Raw genomic sequence first — 22,078 nt, 5'->3', positions numbered from 1 at the left:
AGGAGAACTGCTTGAACCCAGGAGACAAAGGTTGCAGTTAGCCGAGATCGTGCCACTGCACTCCAGTCTGGGCGACAGAGCAAGACTCGGTCTCCAAAAAAAAAAAAAAAAGAGGGGAAAAAAAAAAAAAAAAAAAAAAGAAACTACCTGAAAACTACAAACTGAATTTTTGATAAAGGGCCAGTAGACCTTTTATGCAACAATCTGAGAAGGAAGATCAGGAAGAGCATGGTACAATACACAAAACTATAATACACAGTATCTACTATAAAGCTACCAGGTTTTTTCATCATAAAATATCTAGACAGACATGTATATGTAATTCAATATGCAAAATATAAGTATCTCTAAAGTTAGGCTAAAGGCATACCAATTCTTTGATATCTTTTTCAAACAATGTGAATTATTTTGATTTTTTAAAGTTCCAATTCTGGCCGGGTGCTGTGGCTCAGGCCTGTAATTCCAGCACTTTGGGAGGCCGAGGTGGGTGGATCAGGAGTTCGAGACCAGCCTGGCCAACATGGGAAACCCCGTCTCTACTAAAAATACAAAAATTAGTTGGGGGTGGTGGTGGGCACCTGTAATCACAGCTATTCGGGAGGCCGAGGCAGGAGAATCACTTGAACCCAGGAGGCGGAGGTTGCAGTGAGCCAAGATCACACCATTGCACTCTAGCCTGGGCCACAGAGTGAGACCCTGTCTCAAAAAAAAAAAAAAAAAGTTCCAATTCTGACTAAGGGTCCACAAAGCAACAGGCCACAACCCTGAATGGATAATCCTAACCACAGACCTAGGGTGGCCAGAGGCAGAAGGCCCAAATGGGGGTGATACCTTTTTATACTGGTGCACACATCAATAAAATAAATAATGTGGAAAAGAGAACAAAACAGAAAAGAGAAGCTTGCCTGTAATTGGCTCTACATCTATAACTAAGACACACAGCTCTTTGTTGAAGTTCCCAATCCAAATAAGTCCAAGTCACAGGACACAGAAATCCACATGGATCAACTTACCTGAACAAAGAAAATAAAGTGCTTAAAGGAGGTGTTGAGGTGGGCCTCCTCTTGCAGCTGCATCACAGAATCAAAGTGCTGGTGATAAATATGGGCATAAACCCTGAACAGACGCTTTAGAATAGTCTTTGCCACAGACATAAAGTTTTTGGGAAATGGGACACCTGCAATTAAATACACATATGAAACAATTATTTGGTTATCTAACAGTAGAAAGTTGTTTATTTGTGACAGGGTCTCACTTTGTCACTCAGGCAGTGGTGCAATCTCAGCTCACTGCAGCCTCGACCTCCTGGGCTCAACTGATCCTCCTCCCACCTTGGCCCCCCAAATAACCTGCACTACACGCCACCACGCCCAGCTAATTTTTTGTATTTTTTGTAGAGATGGGGTTTCGCCATGTTGCCCAGGCTGGTCTTGAACTCCTGAGCTCAAGCAATCTGCCCGCCTCAACCTCTTAAAGTGCTAGGATTACAGGCATGCCCAGCCTAACAGCAGAAAGTTTACACACTGCCATGAGCACCTGCAACATATAAACACACACATTCATAAATACACACAAACCTACCTCTGTATATATTTTTTAAAGCCAAGGAAATGAAAACCCAAACCCAAATCCTCACAAAGTACCACACTTTTTTCTGACTGCCTTAGGCACAGGTATCAAATTATGTAAGATGCTGCTAAATCAAAGTTCAAAAATCCTGTAGTTTTAGTTTTTTGTTCCCCCCCGCCCCCGGAGACTGAGTCTCACTCTGTCACCCAGGCTGGAGTTCAGTAGCATGATCATGGTTCATTGTTACCTCCACCTCCCAGGCTCAAGCAATCTGCCCACCTCAGCCTCCAAAGTAGCTGGGACAACAGGCGTGCACTACTACACCTGGCTGATTTTTGTATTTTTAGTACAGATGGGTTTTTGCCATGTTGGCCAGCCTGGTCTCGAATTCCTGGCCTCAAGTGATCTGCCTGCCTTGGCTTCCCAAAGTACTGGGATTTAGTTCTTTAATATTAGAGAGTTTCTTTCTGAAATTAAATGCAACAAGAGTAAGTATTTTGATCATAAATATTTTTACTTTGTAATTTGTAACTCTAAAGAAATTACACTGGCTCCGTGTGGTGGCTCATGCCTGTAATCCAGCACGTTGAGAGGCCGTAGTGGACAGACTGCCTGAGCTCATAAGCCTGAGTTCAAGATAAGCCTGAGCAACAAGGTAAAACCTCATCCCTTAGGAAAAAAAAGAAGAAGAAATTACATACATACGCACTCTCTCAATGAGGACTGGAAACTCTCCTAAGCAAAATAAAAAGGCAGCCGGGCACAGTGGCTCACGCCTGTAATCCCAGCACTTTGGGAGGCCGAGGGGGGCAGATCACGAGGTCAAGAGGTCAAGACCAGCCTGGCCAAAGAGACCAGCTTGGCCAACATGGTGAAACCCCATCTCTACTAAAAATACAAAAATTAGCCAGGGGTGGTGGCGGGCAACTGTAATCCCAGCTACTCGGGAGGCTGAGGCAGAGAATTGCTTGAACCCGGGAGGTGGAGGTTGCAGTGAGCCGAGATCGCGCCACTGCACTCCAGCCTGGGTGACAGAGCGAGACTCCGTCTCAAAAAAAAAAAGAAATCTCTTTTTAGAAAACAACTGGGGTAGAGTTTGGTATCCTTCCAAGCAGTGGAGATGGGGATCCAACTGGTTACATTCCTGAGAATTTTGGCTGACAATATCAAAGTCCATTAGAAAACACGGACAGACAGGTCAGGAGTTCGAGACCAGCCTGACCAACATGGTGAAACCCTGTCTCTACTAAAAATACAAAAATTAGCCAGACGTGGTGACTAAGGCCTGTAATCCTAGCTACTCAAATGGCTGAGGCAGAAGAATCGCTTGAACCCAGGAGGCAGAGGTTGCAGTGAGCCAAGATCGCCGCCACTGCACTCCAGTCTGGGCGGCAGAGTGAGACTCCATCTCAAAAAATAAAAATAAAAATAAACCTACATTAGTTGGCCTTAAAGGCCTGTTCCACAACGCTACTCTTGAAACACATTCTTTTTTTCAATCTTTCAGAAAACAAAGGCTTAAAACACTCTTTCCTTGCATTTTTTTCCCAGCCAGTTCTCAATAACCTGAAACTTATTTTGCTGATGTTTGTGGTTATTCTCCACCACCACCCCAGTCCTCATTAACGTGACTTTTCAGACATTATCCTGGAGCTTACAGGCATGTTTTCCTGGGCAGGATCTTGTATTCATGTATTGAAAAAGCAGATTTCTGGCCGGGTGCAGTGGCTCATGCCTGTAATCCCAGCACTTTGGGAGGCCGAGGCGGGCGGATCATGAGGTCAGGAGATCGAGACCATCCTGGCTAACACAGTGAAACCCTGTCTCTACTAAAAATACAAAAATTAGCCAGGTGTGGTGGCGGCACCTGTAGTTCCAGCTACTCGGGAGGCAGAGGCAGGAGAATGGCAGAATGGCGTGAACCCGGGAGGCGGAGCTTGCAGTGTGCTGAGATCATGCCACTGCACTCCAGCCTGGGCAACAGAGCGAGACTCCGCCTCAAAAAAAAAAAAAAAAAAAAAAAAAAAAAAAAAAAAAAAGCAGTATTCTGGCCAGGTGCAGTGGCTCATGCCTGTAATCTCAAGCTCTTTGGGAGACTGAAGCAGAAAGGTTGCTTGGGCCTAGAAGTTTGAAACCAGCCTGGGCAACACAGTGAGACCTCGTGTCTACAAAAAATTAAAAATTAGCTGGGCGTGGTGGCACAGGTGCCTGTGGTCTCAGCTACTCAAGTGGCTGATGTAGAAGGACCACTTGCGCCTGGGAGGTCAAGTCTACAGTGAGCTGTAACTGCACCACTGCACTCTAGCCTGGGCAACAGAGTGAGAGTCTGTCTCAAAAAAAAAAGTAGATTTCAAAATCAAACATCTTTTTTATCAGAATGTATAAATGGGCATCTTTCTAATAAAAGGATATTAATAATGTGCATATATTAGTAAAAAATTAATGATAAACAGTTCTGTCTGAGACTAAATAACTGGCAAAAGTAAGATGCAGATAATAGCCTAATGGCAGGGGAGTGGGATTAAGAGGTGGTGGATCAGAATGAATTATTTAAGAACAAGAAAATGAGAAAAAAGCCAGGCATGGTGGCTCATGCCTGTAATTCCAGCACTTCGGGAGGCCAAAGTGGGTGAATCACTTGAGGTCAGGAGTTCGAGACCAGCCTGGCCAACATGGTGAAACCCTGTCTCTACCAAAAACTACAAAATCTAGCCGGGTGTGGTGGTGGCCGCCTGTAGTCCCAGCTACTTGGAGGCTGAGGCATGAGAATCGCTTCAACCCAGGAAGTGGAGGTTGCAGTGAGCCGAGACTGTGCCACTGCCCTCCAGCCTGGGTGACAGAGTGAGACCCTGTCTCCAAACAAAAAAGAGAGAAAAGAGGATAAATCAAAAGAATTATTTACCTTCCATAAGCAGAGACTTTAATGAGTAAAGAAATAAGTAATTTGTTTAAATCTAAACACTTTCCAAGCTGAATTTAACAGATATATTCAAGCACAGTCAATATAAAATAAAGATATGTGAGAAAAGAAATAAAAGGTTTAATAGCAGAATGGAAAAACTGACCAACAACAAACAGACCAAATGTTAACAACTTGGAAAAAAACTGTTGTCCTGAAAAGCCTCTATAAGACTGCAAAAAGGAATTCAAAAATATGTTGCTCATAAAATACTCTTAAGTTGAAAATGACAAGGATTGATTTCATCCATGAACACTGATGCCAAACTCTTAATCAAAATATTAACAAATACTCTTCCAGCAGAATATTTTTATTAAAAAATGGAGAAAACCTTATGGTCATAGGCAACAGATACTGGAAAAGTATCTGATAAACTCTATAGCCATTCCTCGTTAAGAAAAATTTTTGTAATATAAATGGTGGATATTTTTCATTAATATAATTTTTTAAAAATCCATACACCTCTAACCAAAAGCCAAGATTTCGGCTTACTGCAGAAATACTAGAAGTACTTGCATAATAGTAAGAAAGCAAGAAACGGATGTCTGCCATCATCACCATTACTCGGCATTGCGCTTGAAATACCACTCAGTGCAATCAGATAAGCAAGCGTAAAAACAAGAATACATTATCAGAAAGGAAGAGGCAAAACGAACACTATCTTAATATGACACAGTTGTATACTTTAAAAATTCAAGAGAACCAACCAAACACTAACAGAAAAAGAGTCTGATGGTTAATTATAAAATTTAAATAAAAATCAACAGCTAGGCCAGTCCTGGTGGCTGACACCTGTAATTCCAACACTTTTGGAAGGCCAAGGAAGGAGGGTTGCTTGAGCCCTGGAGTTCGAGACCAGCCTGGGCAACATAATGAGACCTCATCTCTACAAAAAATAAACAAAATTAGCCAGGTGTAGTGGTGCGTGCCTACAGTCCCAGTTACTTGGGAAGCTAAGGTGGGAGGATCACTGGAGCCCAGGAGATCAAGGCTGCAGAGAGCTGTGATCACACCCCTGCACTCCAGGCTGGGGAACAGAGTGAGACCCTGTCTCAAAAAAAATTTAAAATAAATTACAATAAAAACCAACAGCTTTCCTATATACTAAATAACCAGCTGGAAACCAGATTATCAATAAAAGACATAAAATCCCTAGAATAAAATTAAGAAACTTGAACAACTGACATAAACTACAGAATTTTACAAGAGAAAATAAAGCTAAAGACATGAATAAATGAACAATATCTTGTTCTTGGCTAGGAAGATTCAGTAAAAAGAATCCCTATCTATAAAAATTAAATACAGTCATAATTAAAATCTAATTTTTTTTTTTCACCTTGTCAAAATGTTTCTAAGTTCTTTGGAAAAACAAATATCCCAGAATAGCTGTGAATATTCTGAAAAAGAAGAGCGAGGAAGGGAGACCAGCCTTACAAGATGCTAACAGATGCAGAGCCACAGTCACCAATGTGTGGAATTTCTATAGGAACAGATAAAGAGACTAAAACATGCAAAAATATATGGCAATTTGTTGTGCGCATAAGATAATCAGGGGAGAAAAGGCAAATGTGTTTAATAAATGGTAATGGGACAAACTGACTAGTATTTCCATTTGGAAAAAAATTAATGTAGCATTCAGAGAAAAAAAACTTCCCAGCCAGGCGTGGTGGCTCATGCCTGTAATCCCAACACTTTGGGATGCCAAGGCAGGTAGATCACTTGAGGTCAGGCATTCAAGACCAGCCTGGCCAACATGGTGAAACCCCATCTCTACTAAAAATACAAAAATTAGCTGGGCGTGGTGGCATGTGCCTGTAGTCCCAGCTACCCAGGGACTGAGGCATGAGAATTGCTTGAACCTGGGAGGTGGAGATTGCAGTGAGCCAAGATTGTGCCGCTGCACTCCAGCCTGGGCAACAGAGTGAGACTCTGTCTCAAAAAATAAAAAAAAAAAAAGAAAACATGAATAAATATTTTTATAATCTTGAAGCAGGGAAAAGCTTTCTAATTGTTATATTAAAATCAAGTCATAAAAGATATAATAGGACAAAATAGTAAGGTTGTGTATAGCAAAAATACTCCATGAACAAAATGAGACAAAAGGTAACCCGGGGAAAAAGATATACAACACATACGACAAAGCGCTAATATCCTTTACGCAGAAATAGATGAAAGATATAAACAGAAAACACACAATGATCAATAAAACAAAAAGGCTAAAATGCTCAATCTCATCAACATTTTTTAAATGCATATTAAAACAGAAATTTAACCAAATTAGAAAATATTAAAAAATGAGTAATAACCAGTGTTGGTGAAGAAATACAAGCAAACACAAACAGGGCTGGGGGGAGTACATGTTGGTACAAACTTTTTGGAGGAGAATTTGGCAGTCTCTACAAGTATAACAATATTAAAAAGAGCAGATTTATCATTCAAAAAGAGAAACAGGCTGGATACGGTGGCTCAAACCTGTAATCCCAGCACTGTGGGAGGCCAAGGCAGGAGGATCACTTGAGGCCAGGAGTTTGAGACCAACCTGGACAACACAGCAAACCCCCCCAACTCTATTTATATTAATAAAATAAAATTTTAAAAAAAGAAAGAATACTTCCACAATGTTAACTCACCAATCTTAGAAGGAAAAAGAGTTTCATCATCAAGCTGATCCTGAACCCAAGTCATCAAATAGTCAATGTATTTTGGTGCAGAACATTTGATTGGCTTTTTAATATTAGTACCATCTGCCCAGTGATATTCATATCTGAAGAGAAAAATGTTTTACTGATAAATTTTTCAAAAATATTAACAAATGTGCAAGTTGTGATTAAAACAGGTTCATTCACATTTTGTCAATAGAAGTTACATATAACTTTAATAAATCACCTTAAGTTCTACTGAAGATTACTGTGAGTTCCCTATGTAATTATCCAGAAAGTGACAGTTATAACTGGAAGAAAAAAGGGAGATAATGTGGCAGGAGGCAATGCCAGGATAGATGTTTTATTAACAACACAGCCCTGGGAAACACAAAGGAACTGCATTCCTGTAAAGCAGAAGGTTCCTGAGGGCTGGGTATGGAGCCGATGGATCCACTACATTCTTCTGAGATTCTTGGTCATCAATTTATTATCATCAATGGACCCAAGATTATAAAACTCTGTTTTGGGGGCCAGGTGTTAGAGATATACATTAGGCATGCATACTTTCCCCCCTTACCTTTGCTGAGCTAGAAGGATTAACAAGAGTTATACAAAACATCACTGTGTAAAGCATTTGAGCCATAGGTAAGTTCAATTTTCCTGTTTATTTTCATTTCTTTTAAAGCTTGAAGAATAAAACTTAACACAATATAAAATAAAAACATTCTTCCTAAAATATTATAATAAAAATAGAACTACAAACTCACTAGGGATCTTTTTTCCTTTACACTTGTAGCAAAGTCAGAAAGGACAATCTTTTCTAAGAAGCAAACATCTTGATAACATCTATCATCACATAAAATCAGTCATTTATTATAAGAAAAAAAAAAAGAAACTGGAAGGAAACACAGCAAACATTAATCCCATCATATGATGGACTTAATATTATGAGTGATAGAGTTCCATCTTTTTCAGTATTTCTTGAAATTTATTAAAGTCAAAACGTTTTTAAATCTAGCATCTTCAAGCCAGATAATTACTTCTAAATTGTGCTGCTTTAAATACTAAATAAGCACAAGAAAAAATAATCAAATATTAAAAGATCAACTAAAAACTCTTCCAAGAAATTCATTTAAAAACTAGAAACAGGAAACATAAATGTTATTAATAAAATTGAAAAAATAAAATGTTTGCAATTCAAGACAAATGTAACTCAAATTTCTGTTTACTCCTATAATAAAACATTCAGACTTACTATGATGCAATATAAAAATGAAAACAGGGAGTACCCACATACTAAAGTATTTAATAATAACTAATAGCTGGCCAGGTGCAGTGGCGCACACCTTTAATCCCAGCACTTTGCGAGGCCGAGGTGGGCAGATCACTTGAGGCCAGGAGTTTGAGACCAGCCCTGGGGAACATGGCAAAACCCCATTTCTACTAAAAATGCACAAATTAGCTGGGAGTGGTGGCACAGGCCTGTAATCCCAGCCACTTGGGAGGCTGAGGCATGAGAACCGCTTGAACCCGGAAGGCAGAGGTTGTTAGTGAGCCAGGATCACACACTGCAATCCAGCCTGGCAACAGAGCGAGGCTCTGTCTCAAAATAAATAAAATTTTAAAATTACACAATAACTAAAAGCTTACAGGTGAGTAGTCAAGAACCAATAAAACTGAATCACCTTCACACAAATGGATAACAAATCTTAACTGTTTAACTTCTATCAATTGGTGATAAAGTAAAACTAATCCAAACACCTATATAATAGGCAGTATATGTACCTCGGACCTGCAGACATGACTGGACAGCTTGCTTCAGTGCAGAATTCTGTAATAGTTCCATATAACATGTTGATCTGGTTAAAGAAATCCACAGCTGCAGAGATAATAGAATTGTGTTAAAATGTCTGTGTAAACACAAAATATGAGACCTCTCAGTTGAAGGAAAAACAGACAATACATTTAGGTTCTTAGCTGAACCCTTGAGACATTCAATAATCCAATGATACTGTAACTTGTAGTATACTACACTTTTTTTTTTTCTCTGAAACAGTCTTGTTCTGTTGCCCAGGCTGCTGCAATCTTGGCTCACTGCAACCTCCGCTTCCCGGGTGCAAGCAATTCTCCTGCCTCAGCCTCCCAAGTAGTTCGGATTACAGGTGCGTGCCACCACGCCCGGCTAATTTTGTTTTGGTATTTTTAGTAGAGACAGGGTTTCACCATGTCGGCCAGGCTGGTCTTGAACTCTTGACCTCATGATCCACTCGCATGTAACAGCAGAAAAATAAGATACTGGAGATAATTCTAACTTAACGATGACTATTATATCCTTTGGATATACAATATGATTATATTCAAGGGAATGAAAAATCCATAGTTTACCAATTTGGACCAGATAATACCATTTGTGTTAGGAAAGAGACAAAACGTGTTGTGGAATATACTGTGAGGGAGAAGGTGCACCAGCTGTATCCAGAGGCATTTAAAAGATCTAATTAATCATAAACATTTGTTTTTGAGGTCTACAGCATACTGAGGACAAAATACTTCAGATAAAGTCCCTTGCCCTGGAGTCTCTAGCTAACAGAAAGGACAAAATTAAAAGAGATGAATAATATAAGATATGGCCAGGCATGGTGGCTCATGCCTGTAATCCCAGCACTTTGGGAAGCTGAGGTAGGAGGCTTGAGCCCAGGAATTCAAGACCAGCCTGGGCAACAGAGTGAGATTCCATCTCTACAAAAATTTTTTAAAAATTAGCCAGGCGTGGTGGTGCACACCTACAGTCCCAGCTATGTAGGAGGCTGAGGCGAGAGGACTGCTTGAGCCCAGGAGGTTGAGGTTGCCGTGAGCTGTGATGGCGCTACTGCACTCCAGCCTGGGTGACAGAGACACTGTCTCAAAATAAAAATAGCAATAATAGTACAAGATATAAGAAGACAGGATCCAAAGGCCAACGATAAATGCTACAGAGAAAAGGCAAAGTCATGAAGAGTTGGAAGTAGTCAGGGGGTACTTCCTGAGGGAGCTTCAGCTAGATCCAGAATAAAATGGAAGAGGAAGGGGGTGAGTAAATAAACTTTACTGAGTGAGTATACTCTATGCAAAGAGAACCATATAAGCCTTGGAAAGTTTCAAAAAATGTTTTAGGCTAGGTGCAGTGGCTCACGCCTATAATCACAGCACTTTAAGAGGCCAGGATTTGAGACCAGTCTGGGCAACACAGCTAGACCCCGGTCTCTATTGAAAATTTTAAAAAATTAGGCATGGTGGCACACGCCTGTAGTCCCAGCTACTCAGGACGCTGAAGTGGAAGGATCCCTTGAGCCTAGGAGTTCAAGGTTGCAGTGAGCTGTGAGGGTACCACTGCACTCCAGCCTGGACAACCCTGTCTCAAAAAAATAAATAAATAAAAAGTTTTAGTCTCCTGTCTAAAGAAGTACCTAAAAACAACTAGGTATTTTCCAAGTTTCTTAAAAAACAAATAGATTTTTTTTAAATGCTATCTTGTAAAAGGAATTTTATACAAAACTCCCTCACTTATAAATCTTCCTCTTAGTCATCTTTCTAAGAAAGTAACACTTAGGTATTCAATATTCACTCAAAACAAAAAATATGCCCAGGTGGAAGTTGGTTTGGTCTAGAAGAGCTATTCTCAAAATGTGGTCCAGGAATCCCCTATCTGAGGGAGGATCTGTAAGGTCAAACCATTTTAATTGTTCTTTTCACTCTTACTCTCTCAAGAGGGCACAATGGTGTTTTCCAGAGGCTCCATGATGTGTAATATCACAACAGACTGAATACAGAAACGGATATAAGAATCCAGGTGTCTATTAAGCCAGACATTAAATAAGATTTGCAAAAATATAAAACAATGCCATACTTCTCACTAAAATTTGTTATGGAAAATAGTCATTTTTCGTAAAAACATATTTATGGTAACATGTAATGGGTTTATTATTGTTATTTTAAAATGAATTTGGGCCGGGTGCAGTGGCTCACGCCTGTAATCCCAGCACTTCGGGAGGATGAGGCAGGCGGATCACTTGAGGCCAGGAGTTCTAGACCAACCTGGCCAACATGCCAAAACCCCGTCTCTACTGAAAATACAGAAATTAGCCGGGCATGGTAGCACATGCCTGTAATCCCAGCTACTCTGGAGACTGAGGTGGGAGAACTGCTTGAAGCCAGGAGGCAGCTGCAGTGAGCCAAGATCGTGACACTGCACTCCAGCCTGGGCGACAGGGCGATACTGTCTCGAGAGAAAATAAAAAATAAAAATAACTATTTACATCTTCTCAGTTTTAATTTCTAACAGAGTATCACTAGATATACCCAATATAATTAAAAGCTCTTTGGGGTTCTCAATAATTTTTTTTGTATTTTTTGTATTTTACCTTTTTTTTCCGCCGACTGGGTCTCACTCTGTCGCCCAGGCTGGAGTGCAGTGGTGCAATCTTGGCTCACTGCAACCCCCGTCTCCCAGGTTCAAGCAATTCTTCTGCCTCAGCCTCCTCAGTAGCTGGGATTACAGGTGTGTGCCACCACACCCAGCTAATTTTTGTATTTTTAGTAGAGATGGTGTTTCGCCATGTTGCCTAGGCTGGTCTCGAACTCCTGACCTCAAGTGATCTGCCAACCTCAGCCTCCCAAAGTGCTGGGATTACAGACGTGAGCCACCATGCCCAGCTTGTATTTTACTTTTTTAATTAACACAGAATGGTACATATTTATGGGAATCAATAATTTTTTAAGAGGGTAAGTGGATCTGAGACCAAAAAATTTGAGAACTGCTGATCTACAGCAGTTAAGTCTCAAAGAAAAATCTAAGGCTGAAGGTCAATAAATGCCTTCAGAATAACACATGATAATCTGAATAAAGTTTTGTTTGTTTGTTTGTTTCTGTGTGTGTGTTTTTTTTAAGATGGAGTCTTGCTCTGTCGCCCAGGCTATAGTACAGTGGCACAACCTCAGCTCACTGCAACCTCCACCTCCCGGGAAGTGATTCTCCTGCCTCAGCCTCCAAGTAGCTGGGACTACAGGTGCGTGCCACCACACCCAGCTAAATTTTTGTATTTTTAGTAGAGATGGGGTTTTACCATGTTGGCCAGGATGGTCTCGATCTCCTGACCTCGTGATCCGCCTGCCTCGGCCTCCCAAAGTGCTGGGATTACAGGCGTGAGCCACCACGCCCGGCCCTGAATAAAGTTTTTTAAAAAAGGTTTTTTTTTGGCTGGGTTTTTTCCAGCACTTTGGGAGGCCATGGTGGGTGGATTACCTGAAGTCAGGAGTTCGAGACCAGCCTGGCTAACATGGCAAAACCTCGTCTCTACTAAAAATAGAAAAATTAGCCAGGTGTGGTGGCGGGCACCTGTAGTCCCAGCTACTCGGGAGGCTGAGGCAGAAGAATCACCTGAACACAGGAGGAGGAGGTTGCAATGAGCTGAGATCGCGCCAGCCTGTGCGACAGAGCAAGACTCCATCTCAAAAAAAAAAAAAAATTAGCAGGGCATGGTGGTGTGAGCCTGTAGTCCCAGCTACTCGGACGGGTGAGGTGGGAGGATCACTTGAGCCCAGAAGTTGAGGCTGCAGTGAGCTATGATCATGTCACTGCACTCCAGCCTGGGCAACAAAGCAAGACCCCATCTCTGAAGAAAAAAAAGGAGATTCAAGAAGCATACACACAGGCCTCTTTGGATCCTGATGTAAACAAAGCATAGATTTTTAAAGCAAAAAAATTTTTAAAAGAAAACATTTGGCCAGGTGCGGTGGCTCACGCCTGTAATCCCAGCACTTTGGGAGGCTGAGGCGGGCAGATCACTTGAGGTCAGGAGTTCGAGACCAGCCTGGCCAACATGGCAAAACCTCCTCTCTACTAAAAATACAAAAATTAGCCGGGCGTGGTGGCGGGCACCTGTAATCCCAGCTACTGGGGAGGCTGAGGCAGGAGAATTGCTTAAACCCGGGAGGTGGAGGCGGAGGATGCAGTGAGCCGAGATTTCGCCACTACACTCCAGCTTGGGTGACAGAGCAAGACTCCATCTCAAAAAATAAAATTAAAAAAAATTAAAAATAAACATTTATGGGACAGTCATGAAAAATGTGAACACTGACCAGTTATTTGATAAGTTAAAGGAGGATGGCATTGTCATTATCTTTACAAGTTCTTGTCTTTTAGACATACCTTACTGAAATATTTGTAGATAAAACATCATGTCTGGGATTTGCTTAAAATAATCAGGGTGACATATAGAAGAAGAATTGGTCACAAACTGATATTTGTTGGAGCTGGGTAATGGAATGAATACCTGGAATTCACTGTACTTAGTCTCTCTACTTTTGTATGTTTGAAATTTTCCATTAAAAAGTTTTAGGCTGGGCGTGGTGGCTCATGCCTGTAATCCTAGCACTTTGGGAGGCCAAAGCAGGCAGATTGCCTGAGCTCAGGAGTTCGAGACCAGCCTGGGCAACATGGTGAAACCCTGTCTCTACTAAAATATAAAAAATTAGCTGGGTGTGGTGGCGTGTGCCTGTAATCCCAGCTACTCAGGAGACTGAGACAGGAGAATGGCTTGAACCCGGGATGCGGAGGTTGCAGTGAAGCAAGATTGAGCCATTGCACTCCAGTCTGGGCAACACAGCAAGACTCCGTCTCAAAAATAAATAAATAAATAAATAAAAAGTTTTAAACTTTTTATTTAAACTTTTTATTCCTGGAACATCTGAAATCTCTAATTTAAACTTTATTACCCAGAAATGATCTCATCTCAGAAATGAGAGACTCTCACATTCAAATCTCTAGCCTTAGCATATTGTCCCATGTCATGCACTTGTTCTCTTGAACTTAAAGTGACTTTCAGCTCAGATCCCTCCATTTTCTCCCAATCTCTCAATTCCCTCTGCCACTCTAAGTCACAACAATCAACTGTCCATATGAACTGCAATTGACTTTTCTGGATATGCAGGCTGATGAGTACTGCTGGGAGTGGAAGTAAAACTGTGTAGATGGATTTGCTACAAAGTCACAGACCACAACAGGCATCATCTTTTCATTTATCAATCTTTTATCTGACCTTACTCAGCTTTTCATACTATTCTTCTTAGAAATTGCCCAAAAGCACTCATCATTTCTCCTCAGCTCCCTCTACTCAACCTCACAAACTACCACCTAGTACTCTGAAAAGAGCAACATAGCTTTGGATGTATTTGTACTTAATGTTTCTTTACAGATAATTTGTTATATTAAAACAGTTCTATCTGTAAAAGAAAATTCATTAACAAAGAGATTTTAGCAAAACCTTTCTATAAAACAGCAAAGTTGCATTTTAAAACTTACTGTTCACAGCAATCCATTCATTGAGATCCTCTCCCTCAGGCAACATAACAGCTTGTCTCAGATTCCCACTTCCTAGAGTTGCTTCTGCATGTTTTAAGAGTTCATACTGATGAGATCCTTCAGGGATATTCTTCTTTGGTTTGAATGTTTTAGAAGAGCGGCTGCTGCTGTAAGATTAAAAGTGCAAGTATATGAATTTTTAAGACTGGAAGTAGAACAGGTAGAACAATATAATTTTAGGTATATAAAGTAGCCTGTAAAAATAAAATAAAAAATACTCTCTGGGCCAGGCATGGTGGCTCATGCCTGTAATCCCAGCACTTTGGGATCACCTGAGGTCAGGAGTTCGAGACCAGCCTGACCAACATGGTGAAACCACACGTCTACTAAAAATACAAAAATTAGCCAAGCATGATGGCGCACACCTGTAGTCCCAGCTACTTGGGAGGCTGAGGCAGAAGAATGGCTTGAACCTGGGAGGCAGAGGTTGCAGTAAGCTGAAATCGCATCACTGCACTCCAGCCCAGGTGACAGAGCAAGACTCAGTCTCAAAAAAAAAAAAAAAAAACACTCTCTGAAAAATGCCAAGATAGGAAGATGATGATCACAATACAAGAATGCTTTTTTGCCCCTGCCCGTAAAAGCAAGATTAGCAGCACAATTCCACAAATAAGGCAATTTTACTATGCCCTCTGAAGAAGTCTGGTACAGAGAAAGATCCTGGATTTTAGTTCTTGATCTGACACTAACTGTGTCTTCTTGAGAGACTGAACCTCTTTTGGCCTCAATTTCAGTGTTTTTTTTTTTTGAGATGTAGTCTTACTCTGTCACCCAGGCTGGAATGTAGTGGCACAATCTCGGCTCACTGCTATCTCCACCTCCTGGGTTCAAGCGATTCTCCTGCCTCAGCCTCTCGAGTAGCTGGGATTATAGGCATGCACCACCATACCCAGCTAATTTTTTTTTTTTAGTAGAGATGGGATTTTGCCATGTTTGCCAGGCTGGTCTCGAACTCCTGACCTCAAGTGATCCACCCGCCTCAGCCTCCCAAAGTGCTATAGAAAATGATGGGGCCATGGCTAGGTGCGGTGGCTCACACCTGTAATCCCAGCACTTTGGGAGGCCGAGGCAGTGGATCACCAGGTCAAGAGATCGAGACTATCCTGCCCAACATGGTGAAACCCCGTCTCCACTAAAAAAAAGTACAAAAATTAGCTGGGCGTGGTGGCACACGCCTGTAGTCCCAGCTACTCGGGAAGCTGAGGCAGGAGAATGGCTTGAACCCAGGAGGCGGAGGTTGCAGTGAGCCAAGCTTGCACCACTGCACTCCAGCTTGGCAACAGAGTGAGACTCCGTCTCAAAAAAAAAAAAAAAAAAGAAAAGAAAAGAAAAAAGAAAAAAGAAAATGGTGGGGCCAAGTGCAGTCGCTCACACCTGTAATCCCAGCCATTTGAGAGACCAGGGCGGGAGGATTTCTTGAGCCCAGGAGTTTGAGACCAGCCAGGACAACATAGTAAGGCGGAATGGGGGGTGGGGAAGATAAAAAGAAAATGGCGCAGGGAGGTTTAGTTCAAAAATCCAGAATTCTATATCAAAATATTTGGGACGCCTTGAAAGCAAACCACAGTAAAAGAAACACTAACATCTTTAAGTTTATAATAGGGAAAATAAATGAGACAGGCACAACTCGTTATTGAGGAAAAAATGTTTTTATTCCTATCTCACACCATCCATAAAGTCTTCCTACAAAAAACTCAGACACCTCAAAGAAAAAGTGGACAGATTTCAAATAGTATCAATTAAAACTTCCATAACAGAGCAAAAAGACAAGTAACCAAATAAAAGTACTTGTAACATATTTTACAAAGGATGAACTGGATAATAGAGGACTTCTGTAACTCATTAAGAATATAAGGAATCCTTTAGAAAAATAGGCTAAGGAGATGAATAGGCAATTCAGAAGTATGACAATCAATGAGCATGTGAAAAACTGTTCAATTAAAGTAAGATTTATTTTTTCCCTAATCTGAATGTCGAAAGTTTAAATGATTACATTAAATGTGGACTAGGGTAGGGGCCCCCAACCCCAAGGACACAGACTGGAGCCCACAGAAGGAGATGAGCAGTGAGCAAGCAGCAAAGCTTCATCTGTATTTACAGCTGCTCCCCATTGCTGGCATTACCACCTGAGCTCCACCTCCTGTCATATCAGCAGAGGCATTAGGTTCTCACAGGAGCGTGAACCCTATTGTGAACTGTGCATGCAAGGGATCTAAATTGCATGTGCCTTATGAGAATCTAATGCCTGATGATCTGTCACTCTCTCCCATTACCCCCAGATGGGACTGTCTAGTTGCTCAGAGCTCCCACTGATTATACATTATGATGAGTGGTAGAATTATTTCATTATATATTCCAATGTCATAATAGAAATAAAGTGCACAATCAATGTAATGCATTTGAATCATCCAGAAACCATCTCCCCAACCAGATCTATGGAAAAATTGTCTTCCACAAAACTGGTCCCTGGTGCCAAAAAGGTTAGGGACCACTGGACTAGGGTACAGAGAAACTAGTATTTTAATACACTACTGGTGAAAGTATAAAGTGTAACATTTTGGGAGGGCAATATGGTAGTATCTATTAACACTGAAAAGCTCCTCAAGCCATCCATTCTACTTCTAAATATCTCCTCTAGATATGGATAAGAATTTTTTTCCAAGATTGTTTTTAATAGGGAGAAACCTAGAAGCAATCCTCAAGTTTATCAGTAGAGGATTGAATTAAAGTATGGTACATCCATATCATGGAATATTGTAGAGAAGTTAAGAAAACCAGACAGAGTACACGTATTCACAGGGAAAGATCTAATACATGGTTAAACATAATACACAGCCAAATGTACAGCAGGAGCCCATTTTGTAAATGCATAGAAAATATCAAAAACTAAACTCATCAAAACTGGTGATTACTTCTAGGAAGAGGAATGGAATAGAACTATGGACTTTTACTTTACCTGAGTAATTTGGAATTTAAATAAGACTGATTAAGAAGTAAAAAAGAGCCGGGTGCAGTGGCTCACACCTGTAATCCCAGCACTCTGGGAGGCCAAGGCGGGTGGATCACTTGAGGTCAGGAGTTTGAGACCACCCTGACCAACATGGTGAAACCCCGCCTCTACTAAACACACACACACACACACACACACACACACACACACAAACTAGCCGGACGTGGTGGCAAGTGCCTGTAATCCCAGCTACTTGGGAGGCTGAGGCAGGAGAATTGCTTGAACCCGGGATGCGGAGGTTGCAGTGAGCTGAGATCGCACCACTGCACTCCAGCCTAGGCAACAGAGTGAGACCCTGTCTCAAAAAAAAAAAAAAAAAAAAAGGAGGTAAAAAAGAATGATGAAAACACTAAAAATCATATCTGAAAAGTTTTTAACATGATAAAAAAACTCTATTGAACAAGGAAGAAAATATTTGCAAATCATAGATGTGATAAAGACTTGTATCTAGAATGTATAAAGAACTCTTACAACTCAAAAACAAAAAGACAGCCCAATTTAAAAACAGGCAAGGCCGGGCGCAGTGGCTCACGCGTGTAATCCCTGCACTTTGGGAGGCCGAGGTGGGCGGATCACTAGGTCAGGATATTGAGACCATCTTGGCTAACACGGTGAAACCCCGTCTCCACTAAAAACACAAAATATTAGCCAGGCATGGTGGCGGGCGCCTGCAGTCCCAGCTACTTGGGAGACTGAGGCAGGAGAATGGCGTGAACCCGGGAGGCGGAGCTTGCAGTGAGCCGAGATTGAGCCACTGCACTCCAGCCTGGGCGACAGAGCGAGACTCCGTCTCAAAAACAAAAACAAAAACAAACAAACAAACAAACAAAAACAGGCAAAAGATCTGAATAGACTTTACTCCAAGGAATATATACAAATGACCAATAAGTACACGAAAAAAATGCTGAACATTATTAGTCATTAGGGAAATGCAAATCAAAATCAGGAGATACCACTCCACATCCACTTAGGATGACTATTAAAAAAAAGAAAATTAACAAGTGCTATGAGAGGTGTGGGGAAATTGGACCCCTCATAGAGTGCTTATGGGAATGTAAAATGGTGCAGCACTTTGAAGTTTGGCAGTTCCTCAAAAGGTTAAACAGTTACCACTTAAGCCAGCAATTCTGCTCCTAAGTATATACCCAAGAGATATGAACACATACATCCATGCAAAAACCTGTCAGATATGTTCACAGCAGCATTATTCATAATGGCCAAAAAGCGGGAACAACTCAAGTGTCCATCAAGAAGGCCAAGTTTTAAAAAAAGAAAGTCTCGGCCGAGTGCGGGAGTGGATCATCTGAGGTCAGGAGTTCGAGACCAGCCTGGCCAACATGATGAAACCCAGTCTCCACTAAAAATACAAAAATGAGCCAGGTGTGGTGGCCGGCGCCTGTAATCCCAGCTACTCGGGAGTGTGAGGCAGGAGAGTCGCTTGAACCCGGGAGGCAGAGGTTGCAGTGAGCCGAGACCGTGCCATCCCCGGAGGCAGAGGTTGCAGTGAGCCAAGACCGTGCCATTGCACTCTAGCCTGGAGGACAGAGCGAAACTCCGTCTCAAAAAATAAAAAAAAAGAAAAAGTCTCGTATTAAGGTCCACAAAGCAACTGTGCATTCACTAATTAAATATCAACTCGTAAGAAAAAAGTGGAGGAGGAAGGAATACTTCTATTAATATGGAAGTTAAATCTAAATCATACAGGCTTTTTGACAAGGTAATCGTATTTTAGAGACCATTCATTTACGAGAATAACCCAAAGGAGGGAAAATGAGACACAGATAAACATATTCTGAGTAGTGCTATTTTATAATAGTAAATACTGGAAGGAATCCCAGTTTCTCACAATAAAGTGGGTAAACTCTGGTTATAAAAAATTTAAAAAAACTATATAGTGTTTTTATATTGTATTTAATAAAAATGTCAAGCATGTGGATTACATCCATAACTAAAACTGGATAATTATTCAATCACAAAACACACATTTAAGTAATATACAAGGTAGAGAGAGACACCTGAGAATAAAAAATACTGTGCCAGAGCAATGCTTCTCAAACCTTAATGTGCATAAGAATCATCAGGGAATTTACAAGCTTTTTCATTTTAGCCTTGTTTGGTTGGGCTCAGGCATTATCTCTAAAATGAGATTCTAAGGTATGCCTATCAAGTTAATTGCTGTAGTGCACTAAAATGGCAATATTGTGTTTCTGTAATGGGACTATGAATTTGTTTTAATTTTAACTTTCCAAATTATTTATAATAATACTGCAATGTACTATATAATAATGCTGTATGGTATATTACATAATGATTAAAAACACAGGATTCTACCGAGGACAAGAGAAGTTGGTTAAAATCAAAGCCAGTAAGTGGGCAGAATCAGAACTGGACAGAACGATCCGACTCCAAGGCCAGCATCTTAACTTCAAGCTTCTCAAACTGCGGCAACGCACATTCTCCTGGGGCGGCATTTAACACCGACAATAATGAAACTGGACCTATAACCGAGCAACGAGTTAAGTCGGCAAGGACGGTTTCTAGAAGCTCGAGACAGGAGAAACTGGGGGCTCGCGGCTCCGCCCCCAGATCGTCTCCCCGCCCTCGGGGGCGCTCGGGCGGAAAAGTTTGGAGGCGCGACGGCCCCGGGGCCTTTCTACTCCCCAGCCTTCACGCTCCGTTTCCTTTACCTCGACCTTCATCTCTGTCGGCCTCTCCCAACATCTCGGCCTCCCCCGCGGACACGAACAGAGGCAAAACAAACGCCAGCTACCCCGCCCCCGCCCCGGCCCCCAGGCCGAGCCCTCGCCTCAGGTCCGGGGAGGCCTCCCCCACAACCTCGGCCCGCAGCCCCGGCGCCCGCGGCCCGACCCCACTCACAAGAGGAAGCTCATCTTCGGTCCTCAGAGGGGAGGCGAGGGGCCTCTGGCCCCCGCCTGGATCAGGATTCGGAGCTGGCGAGAGGGAGCGGACCGTCCTTAGCTCACGGGCAGCGGAAGCCGGGCCGCCGCCGCTCGGAGCCGGGTTTCTGGCCGCTGCGAGCCTTTGCAAACCTCGGTGCCCGCCTTGCCCGCCTACCCCACCTCGCAGACCCGAAATGCGGAACCAACAAAATCTCGCGAGCTAAGGTTTCGCTGAGCCGGGAGGGACTTGACGTGCCCCCTTTCGCTCCGCCTCGTCCTAGAACTCGGCCAATCATCGCTCTCCAAGCCAGGACCTCCCTCCCCCGGAGGCGTGGCGAGGATGGCGGTCCTGCGGAAGGGGCAGTGGCTGGTCCTGCTCTTAGTCTATCTTGGTGCTGCTGGGTTTCGATCCCGCTCCCTAGGTTATGCAGGGACCTCTATAAGCGCTGCGTACTCCTGCAATTTTTAAAATTGTTAATTTAATTTTTACTTGAAATATATTCACATAGCATAAAATCTGTCCTTTAAACATGTACCCTCTAGTGGTCTTTTTCGGTTTTTTCTTTTTTTTTTTTTTTTTCTGAGGTGTCTTGCTCTGTCGCCCAGACTGGAGTTTACAGTTCACTGCAGCCTGGACTTCCTGGGCTTAAGTGATCCTCTCGCCTCAGCCTCCCGAGTAGCTGAGACCACAGGTGCCTGCCACCACGCCTAGCTAATTTTCTCAAAGTTTTTGCAGAGACGGGCGTCTCACTGTGTTGCCCAACCTGGTCTTGGACTCCTGAGCTCAAGGGATCCTCCTGGTTTGACCTCCCAAAATGCTGGGATCACAGGTGTGAGCCACTGCCTCCGGCTTTGTTTATGTTTTCAAAGTGTGCCAACCATCAGCACTAATTTTTTTTTTTTTTTTTTTTGACAGAGTCTCACTTTGTAACCCAGGCTGGAATGCAGTGGTGCAATCTCGGCCCGTTGCAACCTCTGCCTTCCAGATTCAAGTGATTCTCATGCCTCAGCCTCCCGAGTAGCTGGGATCACAGTCGTGCGCCACCACACCCGTCTAATTTTTGTATTTTTTTTTTTTTTTTTTTTTTTTTTTTTTAGTAAAGACGGGGTTTCGCCATGTTGGCCAGGCTGGTCTCGGTCTTGAACTCCTGACCTCAAGTGGTCCACCCGCCTCGGCCTCCCAAAGCTGGGATTACAGGCGTGAGCCACCGCCCCCAGCCTAACCATAATTTTAGGCCATTTTCATCACCCCGAAAAGAAACCCCATACCTATTAGCAGTTACTCTTTATTACCCACCTCCCTCCTCCCAACCCCTGGCAACCACTACTCTACTTTCTATTTACATGGATTTACCTAATCTGGACATTTCATATACACTGTGAATGGAAGCATACACTATGTGGTCTTTTGTGACTGACTTCTTTCACTTAGCATAATGTTTTAAAACGCACCCATATTGTAGCATGTATCAAAGCTTCATTACTGGCCAGGCACAGTTGTGGCTTACGCCTGTATCCCAGCAATTTGGGAGTCTGAGGCTGGCGGATCACTTGAGCTCAGGAGTTCGAGACCAGCCTGGGCAACATGGTGAAACCCCG

At 42.3% G+C, this 22,078-nt stretch overlaps 1 protein-coding gene across 3 annotated transcripts in view; it reads right to left on the bottom strand.

Moving 5' to 3' along the window:
• MOB1A (MOB kinase activator 1A) overlaps nt 1–22,078 on the bottom strand; it is a 27,553-nt gene extending 5,475 nt beyond the window's left edge. Inside the window, exons 1-5 of one of the 3 annotated variants that reach the window (XM_034953406.3) lie at nt 20,457–22,078; nt 14,510–14,676; nt 8,956–9,049; nt 7,159–7,292; nt 1,014–1,177 (exon numbers count right to left, since the gene is read on the bottom strand). In XM_034953406.3, the coding sequence (XP_034809297.1) occupies nt 1,014–1,177; nt 7,159–7,292; nt 8,956–9,049; nt 14,510–14,676; nt 20,457–20,470 (573 nt within the window). In that variant the 5' untranslated portion in view covers nt 20,471–22,078. Of the gene's footprint in view, nt 1–1,013; nt 1,178–7,158; nt 7,293–8,955; nt 9,050–14,509; nt 14,677–19,910; nt 20,296–20,456 lie in introns of those variants that run through there. The other 2 variants (XM_034953407.3, XM_063594590.1) reach the window with 2 other exon arrangements.

Source organism: Pan paniscus, chromosome 12, assembly GCF_029289425.2.
Source record: "Pan paniscus chromosome 12, NHGRI_mPanPan1-v2.0_pri, whole genome shotgun sequence".
In the NCBI taxonomy this organism is placed as follows: Eukaryota; Metazoa; Chordata; class Mammalia; order Primates; family Hominidae; genus Pan; species Pan paniscus.
The sequence above is the reverse complement of the archived record's forward strand: the minus strand, read 5'-3'. Positions and strand labels throughout refer to the sequence as shown.